Genomic DNA, 23556 nt, shown 5'->3' on the forward strand with positions numbered 1-23556 from the left:
TATTCTGCACATATTTTTCACTTTCATCATTTCAGCATTTTGCAACAATTAATCCAAAAAATTTACTAAGTTATTAAAATATTTTAAAAGCTATTACAAAACAATAAAAAATAAAATTACATGATCCTCAAGAAGGTTAAAACAGGACATCCAGATCGCCTCCTAAATACACTCAAAAGAAGCTTCTCATGTATCATGTGCTTCAGAATTATTAATCTTGGATCCATTTTATTTTTTTCTGTCCCTTCTCTCTTGTTCCACATATGGAAAAGTAGCTCTTAGGTGAGTGTCTTTTCTTTCATTTGAGATACATTAGGCTTACAAGCTATGTTTCATGTTAACCAAATCCTTGCTGAAATAAATTATAATGAAAAGTTTTCTGGTTTTTTTGAGATAAAGCAAAATGAGAAAATTAATTGTGCAACTTTCCCGTTGCTGCATTTTTTTCATGTACTGAATTAATTTGAAATATAAGAAATCCTCTACTTTTCTTTTTCTAACTAAAGTCTCTGACTTATTAAATGCAGAATAACAAGGAGATGCAGAATTATCAAGGCGAGCTTGAAAATAGCTTGGGATATGAAGAGTCAAAAATCTCATGAGGATAAGTGGGAGGAAGGGAATAAAATGCTACTTAATGAGTGCAGTAGAAGGACTACTTTGGACACTCACTGACTGGAACAGCAGTTCCACTGAGGGACTACTTTGGATAGAATAGAATTTTCATACACAGTTTTCCAGCTTTGAAATTTTTCTGTGCTACTATTTACATGAATCCCAAGTTCATGGAATACTAAAGTTAGATAAGACTGTCAGCTTTTGTTTAGAAAAGATGTATTTCTAAAGCAATTACTTTAAAAAATGAAATCAAGATTGATAAAATGTCTTGTAAAACTTTTGAAACCAAGATATTTTTACCTCTGAGATTTTTTTAACCAGTCATGCTTAGAAAAAAACACAGAAAAAGCTCACATGAGGATATTAATTTACAAACACATTTTTCAAATTGTGTTAAGTTTCAAATTAATTGGCAAACAAAGACCAAAGGAAAAATTCTGAAGATCTTGCATTCAGTCCTTTGGTTCTGTCATACATAATGTTGGTAATAATGGTTGGGTTTGTATTTTCTAAAAATGAAAAAAGACAAAGGCATTTAAAAAGCCTAAATAGTCATCCAAAGAAAATTTTTGGCCAGTTGACTCTTTTCAAATGTCTGTCCTGTGAGACTGGTACCACTATCTGTTTTTTTAGCAACTGGTCTTCAACCAATTTACAAAGGAAATCAGTGATGCTATCCCCATTTCAAAGATAGTGAAACCAAAGCATTAAGAGGAAACGTGACTTATCCAAGGTCACAAAACAGTATTTGACAAAGCTATTAATAAAACCGAAGTCTCATGAGTCCTAGTCCAGGGCAGTATCCAATACACTGCATTGTATTTAGATCACCCTAGAATAACCTTAGAATAACCTTTCTTACATACAGGCTTACTTTCCATACTGTCCCAGGTCTTCAGCCCACAGTAGCTGAAAGAAATCCCCTGATTTCAGCAGCTCAAGAGCTGACTTGATGTCTATTTCACAGCTTGTTTATATGCAATATTGTGTTATGATGACAAGAGAAGAAAATACACTTATTACATTAAACAAGCTACAACTGTTGCCTTACTTTTCCTAAAAAGAGAACATTTAGAGAGTTGTATGGGTTTATTTACTATGATTATACAGATAAGAGTCTTAATTGATATGAAGAGGCTTTTACAATCTAATTAACCTCCTAGCTAGTTATTAGCTCTGTGACCTTTAGAAATAACTGACAGAAGAAAATTTCTTTTCTCTTTATCTCATTCAGAACTTTCACATCAAGTGACTAAACTTAATGTGCTATAGAATCCACAGCACATCTGTAAGGATTGATAAGATAATGCGCAGTAAGCCCATAAGCAAAACAGGACTGTGGATTCCTCTCTGGCACCAATACTGTCCATGGCCACCTGACTGCCATTCTCATCAACTCCAGCCTTCTGAACTGAAGCTGTACTAAGTTTTAACTCATGTCCCTCAAGGAGATTTAGAAGTATGCCAATTAACACGTTGTGGCTGGCAATACTAAAAACAACTGGATTTTCAGTTCAAACTAGCTTTTCTACAAATCTGTGGAAGACTGAATTGACATCAATAATTGTATGTTTTCATTAGACACATTTTTTTCCAGAGTAACAATGGTTTTTTTAACCAGCAAAAAAACACACAATAAAAAAATTCTGAATTCCATCACCCTGTAGGTCTTGGTATTACTTTGTTCCTTGCTATTTTAATGTTAAGGTCTTTGAAGATCTCTGTGTGTTGTAAAACACAAAGGATGAGCAATCTGCAGGGAGAATTTCACATGTTCAGAACCTCACTTCTTTCTCTTAGGGGAAAATGCAACTGCAAATGGCACACATTTCTTCTGCTATGTTAAGACAGCTCTCCCTCACCAAATACAGAAGCCCACTGGAAAGGGGAAAATACTCTGTGGAAGGTCAATTCACCAGCAGTTGCTAGAGAATGAACATCTGGGCAAAACAAGTTAAAAGGACAATGCTAGATGCTCATTATCCATAAAAAAGAATCTATAATGTAAAAATTAAAAATGTGACATATTATTGCAAATTAGAACTACTTATCTTTGTTTTGTTTTGTTTTTCCCTGGGAAACCTGTAACCCCATCACAATATCCCTAAAATAATTTACTCCTTAGAATACTTCAGATTAATTCTTGATGAAGTTTTCACTATTACTAAAAGCAAGAGTTCACCCAATCCAAGTTTTGCAAACTTACCTAATTTCAATGAGAAAGAGGAGGCAAAAGAGGATGGAGGACCACCAAGCGTAATGGAAAATCAGTCCCTAACAGAGTAAAACTATGTATAGATGAAAAGCCAGATGAGGTTAGAGTTTTATTGAAGCAGAAAGATATGCCAGTATATTGCAGGAGCTGATATCTTCCTATATGTAAAAATCCATGCTGAGGAACATGAAATACTTCTAACACTTGATTAAAAGAAAATTAGAGAGAGAGACAGAGAGAGAGAGAGAGAGACAGAGAGAGAGAAAGAAAGGAGAAGTTGAAGACACGTACGTGAAGACACGTGAAGACACGTGAAGAAGAAAGATTGAAAAACAGGTAATAAGAGATATTTCAGAAGACACCGAGCTGATGGAAGAATTTTTTCTAAGGTAAAAGAGATTTTACCTCCATTTAATTTGCAAAATTAAGATATTTGGTGGATGATTAGCCTTCATGACATAGAACCTCAGTCAGCAAAGTGAAACATGAATGAAGTCTGTGATTTGCACTTTCCTCTACTAGTGATTAGTGGTATGATAAGGGGGAACTGAGGAGATGGATGCATGTGTGCCTGAAAATGGAAGATAGGGGTAAATTTGAAAGGGCTGACCTAGCAAGGGAACTTGAACTAAAGGTAGTGAGCACTGAATCAGCATATGAAGAGAAGTCAGGTGGAGAAAGAGAGACAATAAAAGCAGCAAGGTCAAATAAATTAATGGATTGGGGGTGTAAAAAGAGCTAAAAGATAAAGTAGTGAGTAATTTGTGGAGGAATGGTTTATGTGCACGCAGAGCAGGGCTCAGCATATTAAACTTAGTGTACCAGAACTGAAGCAAAGTCAAGAGTCAATGAAAACTCATTAGAAGTCTTCTAAAGCTAAGACAGTAGCTGATGCTTTGACATGAAAGAAATAAGGAAAAAGGGACAATAAGACAGAAAATAGGCAGGAAGTTCCACCTTAAATCAGCATGGCTTGATGGCTTAGACAAAGAATCACAACAGATTTCTATAGCATAGTCAGACTTTTAATTATATTTGCAGCAAAAATATTTCCCCATATTCCTGCTCTGAAATCTGTCCCCTTCCATCTAAGGCTGAGGTCTTCCTGAGCTTCTAAGTATTGAGCTTACAGTGTTACAGAACTGGATTCTTGTTAATCACAGCAGTGCGGCAGTGGGATATCACTAAAATAAGTTGAGATATCACTAAAATAAGTAAATAAAATAAAAACACCCACTTCTGTTTTACAGAAACAAGGAAAGGATCTGGCCTCATTTCTAATAAATCCAAAGAACACATAATGCATGCCTTGACTGTTGTAAAATGCTGTCATTTTTTCTTTCCCATTTCCTTATTGCCAAAAGTAAGTTATTGCATAGTCATATACAATTATGCTGGATATATTAGTGTTGGAATTTACATACACACTTGGAGGTTGGCATAAAGATGAAATGTTATATTTCTCCTCTCTATTGAATGAACTCACCAGACTTTCTGCAATTCCTTAAAATAATTACTAAATCCAGCAAATAATCTCACTTTTTAACTGAAGGAAAATTGAATGAATGACTGTAGTATGAATAGTTTGGTGGGTGAGGACATAATGCCTTCAAATTTAAGAATCCAGTTAATGCTAAATAGAATTTTCAGAATGTATCCTTTTTGTTTAGTTTATTTTGTTTTGTTGCCTTTTTTTGTTTTGGTTGTTTGTTTCCCAGAATTAATGCATATCTCCATGCACAATAATTGTCACTGTTGTTTGAAATGAATAAATGTGAGGGTAAAATGCATATATTTTCTCCTTCATGAATACGTATTGACCTTTATTTGCCCTTGTATGTTGTAGACATATTTACTGGGTCTTAACTGAAACACATTCACCTGGTAGACAATTTCTGTGACCTGAAAAACTCAGATATATTAAATAGCATGTTAATCAACTTCATTTTGATGAAGCAACTGGAAACATCATCTCAGTTATATTTATTGCATGTATATAAAATTTCTATATATGTAAAGAAAATAAGAGCTATTTTAAATCATTAAACCAGAAAATCTCAAACAACAACAGTAACTGGCCTTTACAATTCTCTAACTACTAGTATTCCATTATTTTATCAAGATGGATTTATTGGTATCATCTATCTCTAAGTTGGGTGGAACCAATTTTCTGTTAAAAAACAGTGTGATGTTTGTTAGATATATGAACATGTTTTCTTCTTTAGATGTTACTTTAAGTAATAAGTTATGGCCTGAAGACTTCCTTTTTCAGAAATGATAAATATAATTAATCCCAGTAATTATATTGAAAACATTTGCTTAATAAAATTAACAGCTTTAGCTAGATCTGCATGAAAAAATATATAATTTTTGTATTTGAATAGCAGTGGTTTTATTTAAAAGTAATTAACTACATATTAGAGAGCTGCTCTTTTAATTTCCTCTGAATAGAGATAGTTCAAAGAACTTACACCTCATTTTAATAACTGATAAAACAACTTAAAAGTGACTAAATAGTTAATATTATGCTGAATGTGAACAGAAATTGGATACTAAATCGAAGACCTTTATATGGTTGACAGTTATATTTCAAATTTTCATTGGTCTGCCGAAAAAAGATTTCTCTCTTGAATGCTGTGCAGAAATTTATAAGCACAGCTATGCCCTTGTCTTCTGTTGAAATATAGTTATTGAATAGACATTTAGTTGAAAATGCTCAGATTTAATAATATTGTCTTCTTCTCTGCTGCTGTTTATTGCTCTGGAAGATAATATTAAAAACTTTTACGTGCGAAATCTAGCTGTCTGAAATGGAAAAGAAGATGGACCCCCAACATGAAAATATGTGTAATGTGTAATTGATCAGTTTAACTGATGAATTAAAATGCTTAATTGTGTGGCAGATTTATATCCTGTACCTGAAAATATACCCAAACTACTCTAAGAGTCAAGCCATATATCAAAGCTCTATTCTCTACTGTACTTGTAAGTGTGATGTTCATTACTTACTTAAGGTAATGACAATAATGACAATTTAAGGCATGACAATATGGAATTCCTGTATAAAACCTACATGCTGGAGAAGGACTCCTTGGATTCTCAAACTCTACTAGTACTGAAATAACACCATATCAGTACTGGTATTTTATGTTATACATTGAAAAATGTAGCAGAAAATCAAACTCAGAGCTGATAGAGCATTCACTTCATCTGGCGTTTTATGTCTATTGTTCAATTTAAGCAACATTTATTTCAATTATCCATTTTTATGTTGTTCCTTTTAGAAAAGTGAAAAGACTTGCTCACCAAACTTTGGGTATAGCCAGAAAATTACACATCTGCATGCAAAACTGCTAATCAACCTATCCAAATTGGCCTGCTGTTTATGCAGAAAGGGATTTTGTTGGTGCGGTGAGCTCTTTCTGAAAATTTCAACATTATTTGAAATTTTAAGTTTTCATTCAAGATCCTTGGAAAACCATAGTCCTTATGATAAAAAGTATTCATTCATTGTAAAGCAAGCAATAAATCCCTAAGTGTATTTCTACCTATTTCCACACAAAAGCCTGTAGGAAGAAGAAAAGATATCATAGGAAACTCTTCTGCTAAGAATATTCTGGCCTTTTGCCACTAACAGAAGAGAGGACTTAATTTTGGGCATAGAATTTGAATTCTTTTGGACTTCCCAAATCTGGGGGGCAAGAAAGGCTTCATGTATATACAAAGGATCTGAAGTAAGAGAGGGAAAGAAATTATGGTGAGGAGGAAGAAATTATGCACTTTCCTCCTAGTCTTAACTCATACAATTTTTTTCTGCTGCGAGAACCTCACCCTCTTCTAATGGGGGGCAGAATCTGAGGGAAATAAGGAGTGAAGCAAAACAGTAACTTCCTAGATACTGACATAAGGATAGACAGAGAAGTGATACATATTGCTGTGTGTAGTCTATGCCCATCTAAGGTGGTGTGACTGTGACTCTGTAACAAGTTTAATAATTTTAATTATGCAGAACCTTTTATCCTTTTAAAAGGATAACTCACTAACTTACGTTCTAGTCTCAAACACATGACTAACCCTGGTGAAGATTCCAAAAGTATCAAAGTTGTATTTCAGACAACATCCCGATCATTCAAAAATCTGAAATTAACTTTATAAAGATCTGGAGTAAACTAAGCATATACATCAGCATATTCAGGATTAAATTTTCACTGACCCTTAGGATAGGTCATTATCCTTCTATTAAGTTTTTAATTGATACCATTAGATCAGTCACATGCTTTAAAAACAGAAGTTGTATAGGTCATATAACCCATTTTTTAGATATTTGTCTAAGATACGAGTGCTTTTTTTTATAATAACAAATCATTGAAGGTTTTATGCATTTTGCAAAGCTTGAATCCAAATGTGATTGCAACATACACTGACTTTTCTATGAATATTAGAAACTTAAATTTTAAAATTTTAAATTTAAATTAATAATTTTCAGTAATTGTAAATAAAAATGGCTCCTTATAATTGTAAAAAAAATTAAACAGTGTTTCTAGCATTCTGACACTACTGATAATGTCACTATTATATTATGGTAACAATATTCTGTGTGAGTAGCTGATATATTTTTACTGTGCAGATTGTAAATTTACTTTTCTTTTGCATTTTATTAGACACCCTTGGTAAACAATCAAAAAGCTAAGAAAAGCAGTCAAATTCCACCAACAAATGCTTTAAATCTTCTTCCACATCTTTTACAATGTATTCTTAATTCCTCCTGGACAGACAATATTATAACTTTTGATTGTGGAGACAAAGTATGCAATGTCTTCTGGAGAGCCTGTCCCTGTAAGAGACTAGGAGACAAGCAAGAGATTCAGCTGGTAGGTAGTGGTCAAGGCATGGAGAGGATTAATGCAACGAAGTGACAAAGCAGCACAGAAATCTGGAAAATATGGAGCCAGAAATCCCTTTGCAGAAGTTTCTGCAAGACTCAGAAGGATAAAATGCTCACAAAAGATGTGGATTTCCTGCAGCTCTGTCTTTGTCACCTCCAGTGCTCAAGCTAATACACCACTGTCTTGTTCTGTTCTCCTGCTGCTATGTCACTTGAAGATATAACCTACTTGGAGCACCTCCATCTCAGAGCAGAACACAAACTCTTACCTCAACAATATCTGAATTTGTTCGGCTCTCATGTGGCTCATTATACTCCGTATATTTCAGCAACACTTTGTCCATATCAGTGCTGGCATACTGGAACAGTTTGTTGGTGCTGTTGAAGATGATTAGAGCAATCTCACAGTCACACAGAACACTAAGCTCATAAGCCTTCTTCATTAACCCAAATTTCCTCTTCGTAAAAGTCACCTGGAAAGAAAAGCAAAAAAGGTCCATCAGAAAACCACAAGTTGCTCTCTGTAGTCTTTCTCCTTTTTTTTTTGGAGTTATAATGTCTGAGTGCTTTGTCTTTGAATTGAACATGCTCTTGAACATGCTCAGAAAACAAATCAATAAACATAAAAGAGTTCCAAAATAGAATATATATGTGTTGTATGTATTACACAAGCGAGAAATACCTAATTATCATTGCACTAAACTTGAGAAACAGGTAAGGACTATTTTCATTTACTGGTGCTATGAAGTGTTGAGACTGCAAATTTAACTTTTAAATTCAGATATCCTTTAGATGGCATACAACTTTCCCATTAATATTTGCAAAATGCATCTCAGATGAGCAGCTGTAAATACTTTAAACAAGTGCAGTCAATTCTGATTTTTTCAATTGACTTTGACTTCAAGTCCCCCAAATCCTGCTAGCTTTGAAGCAAAGAAATTATTTCCTAATCATTTAAGTATTCCAAAAGAGATACATTGCTCATTGCTCATACACTCATGATACTTTTGAAGAAATATCTAGTGTGAAAAATGGCACTCATGAGAAAAGAGAATTATAAAGCACGAAAGAAGAAAATATCTGGTCAGCAGCCTTTGAAACAAAGTCTTTTCTGAACACACACATATATTTTATTTCATTTCAAGCCATATGCTTAGGAATATGAACTGGCATTTTTAGTACAAAGGGCTTTAGGTCATATTATATAGAAAAGAAATAGGGATTTGCTTGCAAGTTCTAAGTAGGCCAGCAAATACCCCTACATAAAGCAAAATCCAGGCAGTATGAAAATTATAATTATTCTCTTCAAAACCATAATTTTCCACAGGGATTGTTTTTACAATGAAAGACCCTCACATCAAAAAATTTTTTATTTGCTTTTCTGCACTAGGTTACAAGTTCCAGTTACACATGTGACTTGAAATACTAAACTACTACGAACTGTTTAAGCTAATTGTATGGTTGAATTTTTCTCCTCTGTTTCTTCATATGTGCAATTTCTCTTACATATTTTTCATTGACAGGAATCTTTAGGACAAAAATGGTTCTGCTAAGCCTATAATCAATTGAATTTAACTCATAGTCAAGGTACTTGGTATGTCAAGAACAGGCGCACCACCAAGTTTATTGGTCTGCCTGATTCTACATTTGTTGCTACCATCCCTTATACACCCATAAACAGTGGCACCTCTGCACATTAATGCTGTAGCAAGATTTGTCTGTCTGAGATTCATATGGCTAGTGTTTTAACTTGTCACACTTCTTGACACACTTGTCACAAGTTAATGCTAAGTGCAGCCTCAGACTACCTTAAAATCCCAACATATCAGGCCAAGGAAAATGTAACTTTTTAAGTATTGCTAATCCCTATTTATTAGATTCTCTCAGAAAGACGAGGCTTTGTGTCCATACTGTGAGCACTTATTCTCCTAAATGCATACCGAATGTTATTCCTTTTATTTTAATTTTGGTAACTTTAACTTCTGTCAACATACTGTTAAGAAAAGATGGACTGTTATTAAACACAATTATTCAAGCATTAAAAAACCCCCCACTTTCTAGAGCACTAGTCTCAAGTATGCATAACTTATAATTCTTTCTAAATTTGTTTATCATGGTTTTTGATATTTGGAATGAATAATGAGATAGGTAACAAAACTCCACTCAAATTCTAAATAATAATAATAATAATAATAATAATAATAATAATAATAATAATAATAATAATAATAATAATAATGTTGTCTTCAAAATACTCTTTTAATGGTTTCTCTGATTACACAAAAATGCAATTAAATGCTTGAAAGATAGAGATATATATAGTTATGTATCTATATACAAAAGCTTGTTTTAGAAATAATTAGTGATACAGAAAATAAAATGTACTAATTCAACATATTTTTCTGCATCTAACATGCTTTTCAGTCAACTTTTTGACCACAGTGCTGTAGGTGGAGTACTCTGCATTTAGCATGCTTTTCATTCAAGTCCACCCCAGTACAAAAATATCCTTAAAGCCAGTGCTTGTGTTCATTGTAAAGTAAAATGCCTTAATATTTTGAAAAACCACCTGGCTGTGGTGCACAGGAGATACTTAATTTATGATACTTATCACCAAAGTGATACTGGTTAGAGTTATATTTTATGGACAGTAAAAAAACCCCACAAACCAGAACAATGAATAATCTAGATCTTCATTTAATCTTTCTTTAATACACAATCATAATTACTCTGAATTTGATATGGTTTTAATTTCTTGATCTTCCTATATTATCTTCCTAATATTTTCTAAATTGACCAGATAAAGACTTCTGTAACTGATAATTAATGAATTAAAGGCAATTGTGTCTACTACTGTTTCACTACATGTGATTTGGAATTTTAATTCTTGAATATGTAATTCATAGTGGTTTATCTTTACGCGTACATAATTCATATACATAGATGTAAATTTATTATGCTTTTATAACAGTTTATTTTAGAGAACTTTTCAAATGTACAGTGAAATGTCGTGTCAGTGACTTCAGAAAAAATTACTAATACTCTTCAAGCCATTTAAAAAACAAAATTAGCTTTTTGCATGCATTCTTCTGTGTGGCTACATAACGAATATGAATATGCCATATGCTAAAATACTTTTATGAGCAATATAAATAAACAGAATTTTTATTATTTAACTTTATTTGTTTGATTTGTTCACCATTTGCTATGTGAACCACTCTTGTCCACACCAAAAAATATTAAAATTAAACACCATCTAATAAATATTTTCTAAGGTACCTGATAATATTCTTGTAAAGAAAAGGGTTTGTTGAGAGGTAAAAATAGCATAAATTATTTAATACTTCTCATTTGTCTAGTTGGAAGGGAGTGTGGAATCTTCACTGAAAAATCTCTGATTATGCTTGAACTGACTTAGTGCTGATAATTAACAAGACAGTTTGTTGAACACAAACATCACCAAAAAATTCACGTGTTGACATAGTCTTATAATTTGTGTTGAAAGTCTTGGTAGTGTCATATAACAACTGACAATGTCATTTTGTCATTTGACATAAACAATGCTAGTGACACTGAAGGAAAACACAGTGAGAAAATTCATCAACATATTTCAAAAAAGATGCCCCCCAAAAATGTATACTCTTCAATATCTCTGTAACATTTAATTTTTTCAGCATCAAGAATCAAATCACTACATGTTATTTCCTGACAATATTAGTGAACATATGCTTAATTATCCCCACTATCTAAATCACTGCTAATTTGCGGATTTTTAGGTAAGAAATCTACCTAAAAAAGAGATCCTTTTGCAGGATAGAATATTTTATAATGACAGGGTGAAAATAATGAAAAATTAAAGTGGAGTGGAAGTGGAACAGATAGGAGGCAAATATTCAATGGTCTTTAAAATCTTTTTAAGCATGTGCATATAAAAAATGAGGGTTTTGACAATGATACAGTTTCTAAATACTTGTATGAGATGCTTGAATGCATTGTTTTATATATATTACAAAAACAGCAGGGTGTGGAGATCACCAAAATTATTTCTGCATCCTACCAAAATTCCATCCCTTTGTATTAACTCAAAACCCACTAGTCTTTTATGTTTGTCTTAAAACTCTAGTTATTCTACTTATTTAATTTTTATTTATTTATTTTAAATGTTCTCTTGATAAGAATGGTGGTATCAAGAAGATAGGTTACTAAAGTCTGAAGCATTTTTGTATATGAATAAGCATTAGTGCTTATGACTTTGTATGGTGTGAGCTAATCAAGACATTACTTGATTATAAAATACTTAGTGAAGTAGTTAACTTTCAATTTCCTTGATAGAAATCAAGGTGAGCTTTTTATATATTTTGGATGAAATTCTAACTAACGGTGAAATGTGCTAAAAGAAAGGCATTGGATAAAGAGAATTGTTAAAAGGGTGATTTTCAACTACAACTCTGGCTCTTCAGTTCCCTGGAAACAGCTTTCAAATGCCCTAGTCTATATTTGCAAGTGAATCTGTAGAGAGTTTGAATTTGAGTGTGCATGTCACACAATGATATGCCCAATTTAGAGCGCAATTTGGTGCAGAGAAGACTTTCTTGTTCAATCATTATTAAATTAAACTTACTTAAACTATATAAATTAGAAGATACTGTCACTTGGTTACAGTTAAAAATTCTTTCATCTGCCTAAATTTTAATTTAGCTATGTGGGTTTGTATATTGGGATGCTAGCTACAGGAAATAGTCTTTCTTTAAGTAAATTTGTAACAACAATTTTATAATTCTTATACATTTTAATATACCAGTAAAGAAACAGAAGCATCCATAAATATTCTCATTTACTGAATACAACCTTAAGGATACATGATCTATGTTTTTTGCCACATGATGATTGTGTCTTTCTTTTGATGGGAGTTGGTTTGGGATTAGTTTAGTTCAGTTCAGTTTAGCTTTAGTTTTAATTTGGATTCTTCGAATAATTTTTTCTGAAATTTCACAAACTATGAGAGGCTGACCCATAACATCACTCCATATGTGTCACTAGCAATCACAATATATGTGCTAACACTATATTTCCAAAGTAGCGGTGTTTCAAGTGATTCAGTCCAGCCAGTGTCAGAATATCAGTGCTCTCCTTACTTCTTCCTATTCTGACTATACAGATATATAGTTGCTGACATAGGAAAATGAGAGACACAGAATTTTCACAAATGCTTCCCAAGTATATTTCCTGCCATTAAACAGGTGAAGAAGAGGGATCACTGATGCACAGAAGTATCTGATATTGGCACCATGTTGTCAAAAATAAATGTTAGCTGTTTGTCCTTATTTCATCTGGAATGTCTAAATTTCTGACACAGGGACTAGAGCAAACAAGCACAGTAGATATGATGCATGTGATAAATAGGAGATACTATGTGAGCAGTCTATCCACTTCAAACATAAGGCCAAGTTGGCCATATGTAATCAGAGGGGCTCTTCACTAAAATGTCACTGCCAAGCACCCAAGCCTATCCCGATGAAACATCAAATAACTACTGGAGAGGCAAAAACTGTTGTCATATTCTCTCTTCCCTTTTTCCTTTTATTTTCCCCTGATTCTTGTTTAGAACCATTTCTCATATGAAGAGGTCTGGCTGAAACAATATTTACAGTAACTCTCTAAAGGGAGTGGTGAACAGCACTAGTGCAGAATTTAATCTAGATAAATCTTCCTTTATGCAATAGTTGGGCATACCACATTAAATAAAAGACTTTCAGCAGACTGCTTCTGTGTTCTTATAACCCTCCAGCATAATTTACAGGGATGAGACAGCATTGATTTATGCTGGTAAATGGGCTATTGTCCCAGAAAGCCCCAAGCATATTGTGCTATGACTTGATGAATAGTCCAGATAAAGAGGAGTTCTAAGAGGATGCTCTAAAATTATAGCCATAACAAATAAAATGTTCATGATTAACCCATATAAAAAAGAAGGCTTTGTATGTTACACCACATTTTTATTGTGCATAAATACCAGGTCAAGTACTTAAAGTAGTGATACTATTCAGTCTGCCCAAATCCAAGTCATGAGGGTCAATCCTGTAAGTTTTTTATGTGTAAACAAAAAAAGGAGGGATAAAATTGAAAGATATATTGATTAAAGATGATACAGCAACCTCAAAAATTAGGAGGTCAGCCAGTATCAATATGCTTCTCCTTTTAATTTATAAATTAAGATCTAAGACCAAACAGGAATGAAAAAAAAATAAAGGCTAATCTTTGATGCTTCACTTCCTTTTGTTGAATACAGAGATATGATTATGTCCTTTATAGACAGATCTACAGATATGTACAAATTTTAGGCAAAAAAAAAAATCTCAAATACACAGTAGCTGACACAATATACACAAAAGCTGACTTTTTTTTTTTGTATGCTATCGCCAGTTATGGCAGATACAAACATATGTTTATAGAAAAAACATGTTTATAAGTTTTGTGCTGCTAAAATGTTCATAAGGTAAAGGTCAAAGAATATTTCATTCCCTGCTGAGCAAATGGTCAGGAAGCACATTTGTCTGCATTTCCTGTCATAACAGGAAGAGTGTAACTTCTTCCTCTCCACAATGGCTTCAGTTCTGCTTCCCACTTCTAGCTCTTTCTCCCCCAGGGCTTTCTAAACCATTCATTGCAAGACAGCAAGACTGTGCCTGTGTCTGCACTATTTTTCCGCTCTGCTGTGTTGGCAGATGTATTGCACTCTCTTTACTTAGGCTTCTTGCTCACACTTCAAATTAAAAGTAATTTGACCTAAATATTTACCTTAGGATGATTCACTCCAAATTATGCTTAGAACATCAATCTGAAATACAAGTACATTTAACCTCAAAATATTGCATTCTAGAAATCCATGGTTCCTTTCAGTAGCTCTGTTAAAATTTTACTTCTCAGGTAGTCTGGAATAACATGAAAAATGTTGCCAGAGTTGTACAGATCACCACAAATTAGGAGTCTTGAAAACTTAGAGTGCAACTATTTTCTTGCAGAAACCTGACTTTACCTCTGAAAAACCAGGGTCACTGTCTAATTTTAATGCTATATTTCAAGTATATATCTGTGTTAAATATAATATAAGCAATTAATAAAAATATGTAAAAGATAAAATGTGTGATTTTTAAGACAAAGGTTAATTGAACAAAAAATTATGCTTAGATGCATTGTCAAGCAGTTATGTTTTCATCTGAAAACATTTCCCTGGAGACAGGTGGTGAAATGTTGTGTCTAGGATAAAATGAAGATGCTCCATGAAGGAATAATGAAACTATAAGTAAATAGGTGGAGAAAATGTTTTTTATCTTGTGCTCATGTTTGCATTAATATTCAAGGTTCTTTGCTCTTTCAACAGGGAAACTTCTGATTCAGACAATAGTCTCTTAACCTTTCCTTTTAAATAGAGCTGAAGCACAGACAAAAATAGATACATGAGGTTGAAATTATTTTTGAAACTAGAAGCATTAGGTATCAAAGTCAGTAGAACAAATCTAGGTCTTCCTGCAAATGGTCACTTCCTTCCAGGATATTCTTCCCTTGCCCCAAAACTTTCCTTTAATACCTGATTTGATTTGTTCTCTATTGAGCTGATAACTCAATAATGCTCAGTTTATAGCTTTACAGATATTCTGAAATTAGAGAATGGTAAAAAGTCTGGGCATGAAAAATTTAAACAGAAGTGTATGTTATTGTTATACCCTACAGATTTACACAGACATGATGCTTTAAAAAGGGTGTCTCAATGTCAAACACCTTAATATTGAATTCTAGACTTACTATGGTATTTAACAGAAGTTAAGATCCCAGCAGCTCATTACAAATTGAAAGAAATTAATGCTGTGCAGAATCATTAGATATGAAAAACTCAGTTGTAATTGTCGCTCTTCAGAAGCAGGAAAAAATGCAAAACTAATGAGCAAGAAAATCAAAGGGACAGAAAAATCACGATGTAAGGCTTCATATTTCCTAATACTAATTAGACAAAAAATGGGGATTAAATGCAAGATAGTGTTCCAGATCTGACACCAGAAAATCATTGGGTCAATATGCCCTCATTCTTGGGTCAATATACCTCTGGATTTAGCTTACAGACCATAGATTTAATGAGATATTTTGTGAGAGACCTTGTAGAACAGTAAGACAATATCATTTATGTCATTACGCCTATGTATTTTAGGTCTGGACAGCTCTGTCTGGATGGCTGCAAAAAATTTCAGATGGTCTTCATCTGAAGCAGACCGAAAAAGGCTATCATTATAAACAAAATATTTCACCTTTATACAAAACCCAGAAAAAACACAAGGACTTTTGTGTGAGAGAGGAATACTATTTTTCCTTCATATGTTGACCATAGCAAAGGTAGATAAATTATTTCTTTCAATTAAGAAAACAGGAAAATAAGGTTCACAAGTTTTCCCAAGTGATCTCCCTCTTTTTCTTTTTTTAACCATCCTAGAAGTGTTACCAGAATTCTTCTCCAATCTGCTGAATTGAAATTTCTGCAGAAAGAACTTGTAGCAGTCAGGAACTTCTAGCATCAGATTTCAATGCTAACATTTTTGGCTATTTGCCAAAATGCTATTGATTCTGCTGATGGTGGAACTACTATGTAAGCAGTCACAGTCTATTTAAATGATCTGTTGACAAAGCTAGCACAACTTCACAACCTTGTTGAGCCTGAACAATATTACCAGGGATTCATTCCTGGTATACATTTATAAAGACCATATTATCCATGAATTACCACTGGAATAAAAAGAAAATATTTGGTCACATTGTCTAATTATAACAGGATTCACTTGAGAGTTTTGATTTATCTTTAATGCTATGGTAGTAACCAAATCACACAAAAGAAATAAATATTTAATCTAGGCCTGGCAGTTATTCATTTTCCTTCTACATGTGTCAAAAAACAGTGAAAGGGAATTTTTCAGGTAGTCTGAAACCTTTCCAACCAAAGAAAATCCATGATCATTCATAGCGTCAAACATTTGTGCCATCTTTGTCACCATAAAGTATCAATGAGGACTAGAAAAATATAGCCAACTTGCAGCTCACAAGAAACATCATTAAATTAATGGTTTCTGCCAGTTGAAGTCCTGAATTCTGCATTCACTAGTCACTCAATAATGTGAGAACTCTTAAGCAGGCCAGGGTAAAGGACTGGGCCTCTAATGACTTAACTGAAGCCCTTTCCCTTTAATTTATCCCAAAAAGTCAAAGCTTAAAATAGCTTCTGGAAAAGCACAGATTGTATCCTCAAATTGTGCACGTCTGTGATATTTGCAGCCAAAAATATGACTCTGGGTAGTTTGAAATGACTTTTATTACCAGTATGGTCACTAAAGTGCACAAATCCAACCAACTAGACTTGCTCAGAAGAAATTCTCTTGAAGGGAGATCAACTCTATTTTTGTCCTTCCCAATCCACTAATACAAGCACTTTGAAGTGTAGGGGAGTCTTCTACTATAGCAGATAGTAGTGTGGAAGAAAATAGCTTTTTCACACAGAAAACAAGTACATCATTCAGTGGCTGACATAAAGGAGGCTGGGAAATTGAGTGGAAAATCAAGGACAAGAATTCTGCTCCTTGGACCTTGTAGCAACTTGAACCATTTTATAAATATTCTGATTTCCAAATAGATTCACCTTCGCACTAGGAGAGGAGACAGAATAATAAAACTACTGCTATAGCTCCTCATTTGACACATGTTCCACGTATTTTTACCAGCATGTGCCGTACTGTAGAGGATTTATGTGCTTGAGAACAGTTGAGGATGCACCATCCAGGTATATCATATATAACATACCTTGTATTGTGAAACCATGATGTGTTTGAATGTAAGCAACAAACAATAAGGCAGTTTCTAGCCAAGCCACTTGATGCTGTTCTTGCAAATGTTTTTTGGTGAGGGAGAAAGAAAATATCTCCATCTGTAAATGGAGCTACAAATAGGTGCTTTGTGGAACTGTGCTTGAGCTGGTATCTTAGCTTTGCTAATCAAAAAATTTTAACTATTTTTGTCTGGTGCAACATTTTAATCTTTTTTTTAAAAATATGTTTATCCAATCAAATAAGAAGACAAAATAGGAATAGAAGTAAGTTCATATTTTAAGATTACTGGAAATGTGCAAGTTAGGAAACAAACTGATGCTGCGATGCTAGAGCAGCAATATTTTAAGAACCAGTGAGGTTTGTGAAAGAGTACATCTCATATAAATTGTTAAAACAATCAGCTATTATTAAAAATCCAGTTGTATTTAATCACATATATACTACTAAAATTAAAAAGCCTAATACCATAGTCCAATGAAACGATGAAAATCTTTTCATTTGGTTCATTGAGCTTTAAATCAGGGCACGAAATGCAAGATAAAGTCAGTAGAAATTTTTTAAAAATTATCATTAATATATTAGTAGAAATAAGAAGCAGACTCAAGACAATTTTGGAAAGTAAAATAATGTAAATCTACCTCCAGCCTCACAGTGGCTAAGATACATTAGCAAATATTGAATTGGGATTGTTCAGCCAGGAAAAGAGAAGACTGGAACTAAACTACAGCCTTCCAGTACCTGAAGGGAGTCTACAAGAAAGAGGGAGAGGGACTTTTTACAAGGGCGTGGAGTGACAGGACAGGGGGGAATGTATTCAAGCTGACAGAGAGTAGGTTTAGATGGTTTAGATTAGACATTAGGAAAAAATTCTTTATTGTGGGGGTGCTGAAGCACACATACAGTTTGACAACAGAAACTATGGCTGCCCTGTTCCTTAGAAGTGTATGAGGTCAGGCTTTGAGCAACCTGGTCTTTTGGAAGGAGTCTCTGCTCATGGCAATGGAGTTGGAAATAGGTTTCTTCCAATCCAAACCATTCTGTGATTCTATGAATCTAAGAAATGCTAGTGAAACAAACACTTCCTGCACTAACACTACAGTTGTTAGTAGTCTAGTGTTACAGTTTTATTCATAATTAGTTCCAAAACTGATTCTGTAATTCCTGAAACTCTACTGTGAATAATTTGAAGACTAGCTGTCTCCTTTTTTAAAAAGTATATTTAACCTTTTTAAAGTGTTTTCTTTACAGAAGTGGGGCTAAAATCTCTGTAAATACTATATTTGAGCAGGCAAGTTGAGACTGAAACTTGTTGTATGAACTAATGCTGTGAATGGCAAAATTTTGTGGTATCATTTACAAAATAATTCAGGTTCCCTTCAAAAAGAAGCCATTATAGCATGGGAAAGTTTCAAACAACTACTGACTTAATATTTATAATAAATTCAATTTAATAGTTAACATCCAATTTTAACTCCATGCTATAAGACAATTAAAATACATATGATTACATTTATACATTCTTAGAATTATTGCTTTTTAGCCTGTCTTACAAAAACAGGCAACTTTTAGGGAAAACACTAAATGCATCCATCATAAGGAACATTTTGCTGTTACACATGATTTTCTGCCATAGAGATCACAAGTTACTACTAGCACTACAATTTTTAAAAATTCTTTTAAGGACTATTATTTGTTGTTATGCTTAGGCTGAGTTTTTTAAGGCTTCATAAAATCCTCCATGACTAACAGATTCTTAAGAAAATCCCTAAGGATATGAAGAAATTTATAGATGAAATTAGTAGTACTACTATATTAATAGTAACTCAGTATCAAGTTCTTAAAAATCAGCTACTGAAGATTATTCCTAAATTGCAGCCAGGGGTAGGAAGAACATTAAACACAGTATTAAATAGTTATGTGGAGAGATTATGACAGTTGTGGATCTCCAGATTCAACAAAACATCCACATCCATTCATTTTCATCAAATGTAAACAGCAGCAATTTTCACCAATATTATTTGAAAATATCAGTTATTGAATTTTATATTTGTGACCACAGGGAAGAAAATTTCCTAATTCCTAAATGATCATATTTCAACTACCAGAGATAGTGTTGATAATATGTGATAGCTCCCTAACCATTTTATTTAAAGCAGAGTTAAAAATTAGTAATCTGTCCTATTGGACCTATTTAGCCTTAGCTAAATAGTGATGGTCACTTGGTTTTATGACTTCAACATTCTAGTATTATTGTATGTGGGTTTTAGAATGTGTTAGGCTGCTTAAATTCTTCTTAAAATTCAGACAGAAAAAGAGGAAACTTTTTTATGAAGTAGAATCTTTTTTATATGAAGGAGGTAAAAATAAAGACACTGCGAATGTGAAGGAGCACCTTCACCTTCAAGAATTGGGATGTCTGAATTTAAATGAAAGTGCTCATATTATAATAACTCATATTGAACACAGTTCAAAAAATAGAGTACTAAAAGCCTGTGTCCTGTAGCAACTCACAGGTGTGCTTAACCATGTATATTCCAGACTGAACTCAAAGCAAGTAGAGCACACCCAGCAGTCTTTATAGAATAAAGTCTTCAAGTAATAACTTCCTAACTGTGCATGTTACTGAACTTGAAAACACTGTGTGTGAGGTTTCAGGCTCCTTACAAAAGTATTTTTTCTTTGATAGTCTAACATACATTATGTATATGTACATGTTGGTATATGCATAGGTACACAGACTTATCACTTTTTAATCACCTTTAATAATAAGTTACCTTATAAATATAATATGATGCTTAAGTCAGGTATTTTTTCAACTCACCTGTCTGTTACGTTCATCCATAATCCTTGTAATCTGAATCTTTTTTCTCCCCATAGTCCCCGTTTTTTTTTCTCTTCTTCTTCCTTAAAATTACGTATTTTTCCCTTCTCTTTTATTCCTCTTTCCTGTTTCCTCAAAACAAACCTCCTTCTTCAGCACTTGCACCACTCAGTTCACAGTCCCCTGCATCCGTTCCTGCTAAACACAGAAAGGAAATCAAATGTTACCATGAAATTGATAACCAGAAGAAAGTTATTACATGAAACTGGCCAAGCATCCTCATTATAGTTTAGTGTACGAGTAAATTTGAACTAAAATTTACTGCACCTATTAAAAAAGTAATGCACAGAAGAAAAAAAAAAATTATTCAAAGGGTTATTTCTATGAAAGAAAACACCAAATACAAATATATCAAGAAATAAAGAAAAAAATTGAAGTACAAGTAGTGAAAATTTTAATGGAATTAATGTCTCTAATTTTAAATATCACTCACAGCTCTAATATGAAAAATTACCTAAATCAGAGAGTTAATAAACTATTCTGTATCTATGTATGCTAAGCAGGCCAGCTAATTTATTTCTGAAAATAATTTTGCACTTTGATAGCAGAGGTGATAATTTCCCTCCTTATGCAAATACAATGGACATTTATTTAAGTGTTATTTGATTTATAAGAGTTGCCAGCTACCTTGAATCCAAAGTTCCTAGCTTTATTCTTTAAGACTATAAATTAGTGAAAATATTACTGAAGATATTTCACGTATTATAGTATGTGAAAAAACACTAGTGCCCTTTTCTGTCATTTCATTTTAGTGTAAATTCTATAATGTTCTACAAGGATTTCTAACCTGCAAACACATGTTTTCTCATAAAAACAGAACAATAGAGGCAGATGAAGAATGTTTTGAAAAATATTTTCACTGTTGTAGTAACGCATGAGTTTTACAATACTGGCTCTGTCACAGAGCTAAGGAGAGAAATGTACAGTATATAAAAATACACAATGCAGGAAACATATTTCACAAAATGTTATAGACCACAAAATTAATTTATATAATATCCAAAGTATTTTAACAATAAAATACTTTTATTTTAATAATAAAAGAGTCCATGGAAATAGTTAAAAATACAAAAATTATTTTGTCTTGTATAAGGTAAAAAACACAAAAACACTTATATATTTTAAGTGAACAGCACAAAGGTTTTGAAACACAGAATAGGAAAAAGAAATCTGAACAATATGAATTTAAATGTTCTTTTGAAGTGCAGTAAAAATATTGTCTTGGAATTAAAAAAAATGTAATTTTAAAACAGAGCCTGGCATTTCCTCATTTATTCTAAACTTATAGTATCTCAGCTAACTTGATAAATTCTCACAAAGTATTTTATAACACTAAGCTGATATCCTGGTCATTTAATCCATTATTTGGCTCTGATTCAAAGCTAATGAGGTAGAAGAGTTAGATCTCACTCCTTTAGATCTTCAATTCTCTTTTGATTTTCTTACATACCATACATTAAACTTTAGGTTGTTCAAGTGTTTTATCACTCTAAGGAAAAAAAAAATTAACAAATAAGCAGTCAGTCTGAGTTTTCTAGCGAGCCACTATGGTGTAATTAATCTGTTGTGCAAAACAAATCTTCAAGAACAGTATTTATTATATTTCTATATATTAATGTCTTTTTTATATTATTTTCTGGGCATATTTGTATATTATTACCATAATGCAGAACACAGAACGTGGAATAATTCATATTGCAACTATAAGAAAATACAGACTGCAAAAATTCTTAGCTGCTTTTTATATTTTATATTTTATATTTATATTATTATATATTATATATATTTTATATTTATATTTTCTATTTGAAAACAATAGCTACTCACTGCTTAAATAGATACAAGGGTTGTTGATCATATTTGCAGCAACAACAAAAAAAGAAGGCAAAAAATTTAAAATAAAATTATTTTGTAAATGTATTTTTAAAAGCTTCTTTTCCAAACAAAGCTAGGCAGTCTTATCTGATTTTCAGTGTTGACAAACAAACCTAGTCTATTTTTAGAAATAGTTTTACATTTCCTTGGTTTGGGTTTCTTTCCTGTTTTTCCTATAGTCTTACCTCCAACACAAAGCACAAATTAGAATGGTGTTTCCCCTGCACATGCGGGACTCAAAGAGTCTAACTGTCTTTCTCTGCAGAAGCAAACCCATACTCTAATCCACAGTAAAGGCATATGGAATAACTTCCTTTTCTTTCATTCAGCTGAGGCCAGTGGTGCTATTGGTTTACAGCACTGTCTACCTAAGATATTCACTGCAGTGTGGAAGGTCAGGGTGGGCAGATTAGAGCAGTTGTGGCTGGTTAGTGAAGATGAGCTGCTCTGCAGATCAAGATGCTTAGTGAGTTCAGAAAAAAATCACTTAATACAGAGAAAACTCTGTCAGGAAGTATAAAAAATCATAGCAGAAGAGCCCTTAGGATCCCTCCCACACACTTATCAGTTCTACACTTAAGACCAGTCTTCAAACAACAACAGCTTTTACAGACAGTTTAAACTCAGAACCTTGAAATTCCTGTGATCTACACAAATTTAGTTTCAAGTAATTCATGCAAGACTTGATAAGCTGAATTTTGTATAAAACCTATAATTAGGTCATCTGCATGAAACATATAATTTGCAAAGAAACATAAATTTGCTTCAATGGGCAGTGAGTTAGGTTTTCTTGCCTGGATTAAAAAAAATCTTTCTTCCTATATGTCCTAGTTTGCCTTTTGCTTACTAGTCCAATTTTAAATAAAAGGTTTTCAATTTTTCTATTAAATTAATTTCCTTTTAGAACCGCCCCCCCCCCCAGCGCACACACACCTATCAACACAGAGTCTTTCAAGTGCTATTCTTGAACTATTTGTTAACTCATAGTTCTTTATATTTCATTAGTACAAACATAAAAAAGATCATAGGACTGATTCACAAATAATGAAATTCAGATAAGTAAATTAAGACATCTCATGCAAGGGCTATAACCTGCAAAGCTTGTAATTTCTAATTCAAACAGAATGTAAAGAACTCTGGAGACCAGCAAATCCCCATGGCTGCTTAGGACTTCATCAGTACTCTCAATACCTTTTGAAAGTTCTTGCAGAACCAAGAA

General features: G+C 33.0%; 1 protein-coding gene across 6 annotated transcripts in view; it reads right to left on the minus strand.

Moving 5' to 3' along the window:
• The window catches only part of MEF2C (myocyte enhancer factor 2C), a 120648-nt gene that overhangs the window by 56077 nt on the left and 41015 nt on the right, over positions 1–23556 (minus strand). For 4 of the 6 annotated variants that reach the window (XM_071448669.1, XM_071448664.1, XM_071448665.1 and 1 more), the window contains 2 exons: positions 20403–20600; positions 7988–8191 (listed from right to left, as the gene is read on the minus strand). In XM_071448669.1, coding sequence (XP_071304770.1) covers positions 7988–8191; positions 20403–20456 — 258 coding nt within the window. In that variant the 5' untranslated portion in view covers positions 20457–20600. The remainder of the gene's footprint in view (positions 1–7987; positions 8192–20402; positions 20601–23556) is intronic. The other 2 variants (XM_071448667.1, XM_071448666.1) reach the window with 1 other exon arrangement.

This window comes from Agelaius tricolor, unplaced genomic scaffold (assembly GCF_023055355.1).
Source record: "Agelaius tricolor isolate 1412-34295 unplaced genomic scaffold, bAgeTri1.0.p SCAF_27, whole genome shotgun sequence".
NCBI classification, from domain to species: Eukaryota; Metazoa; Chordata; class Aves; order Passeriformes; family Icteridae; genus Agelaius; species Agelaius tricolor.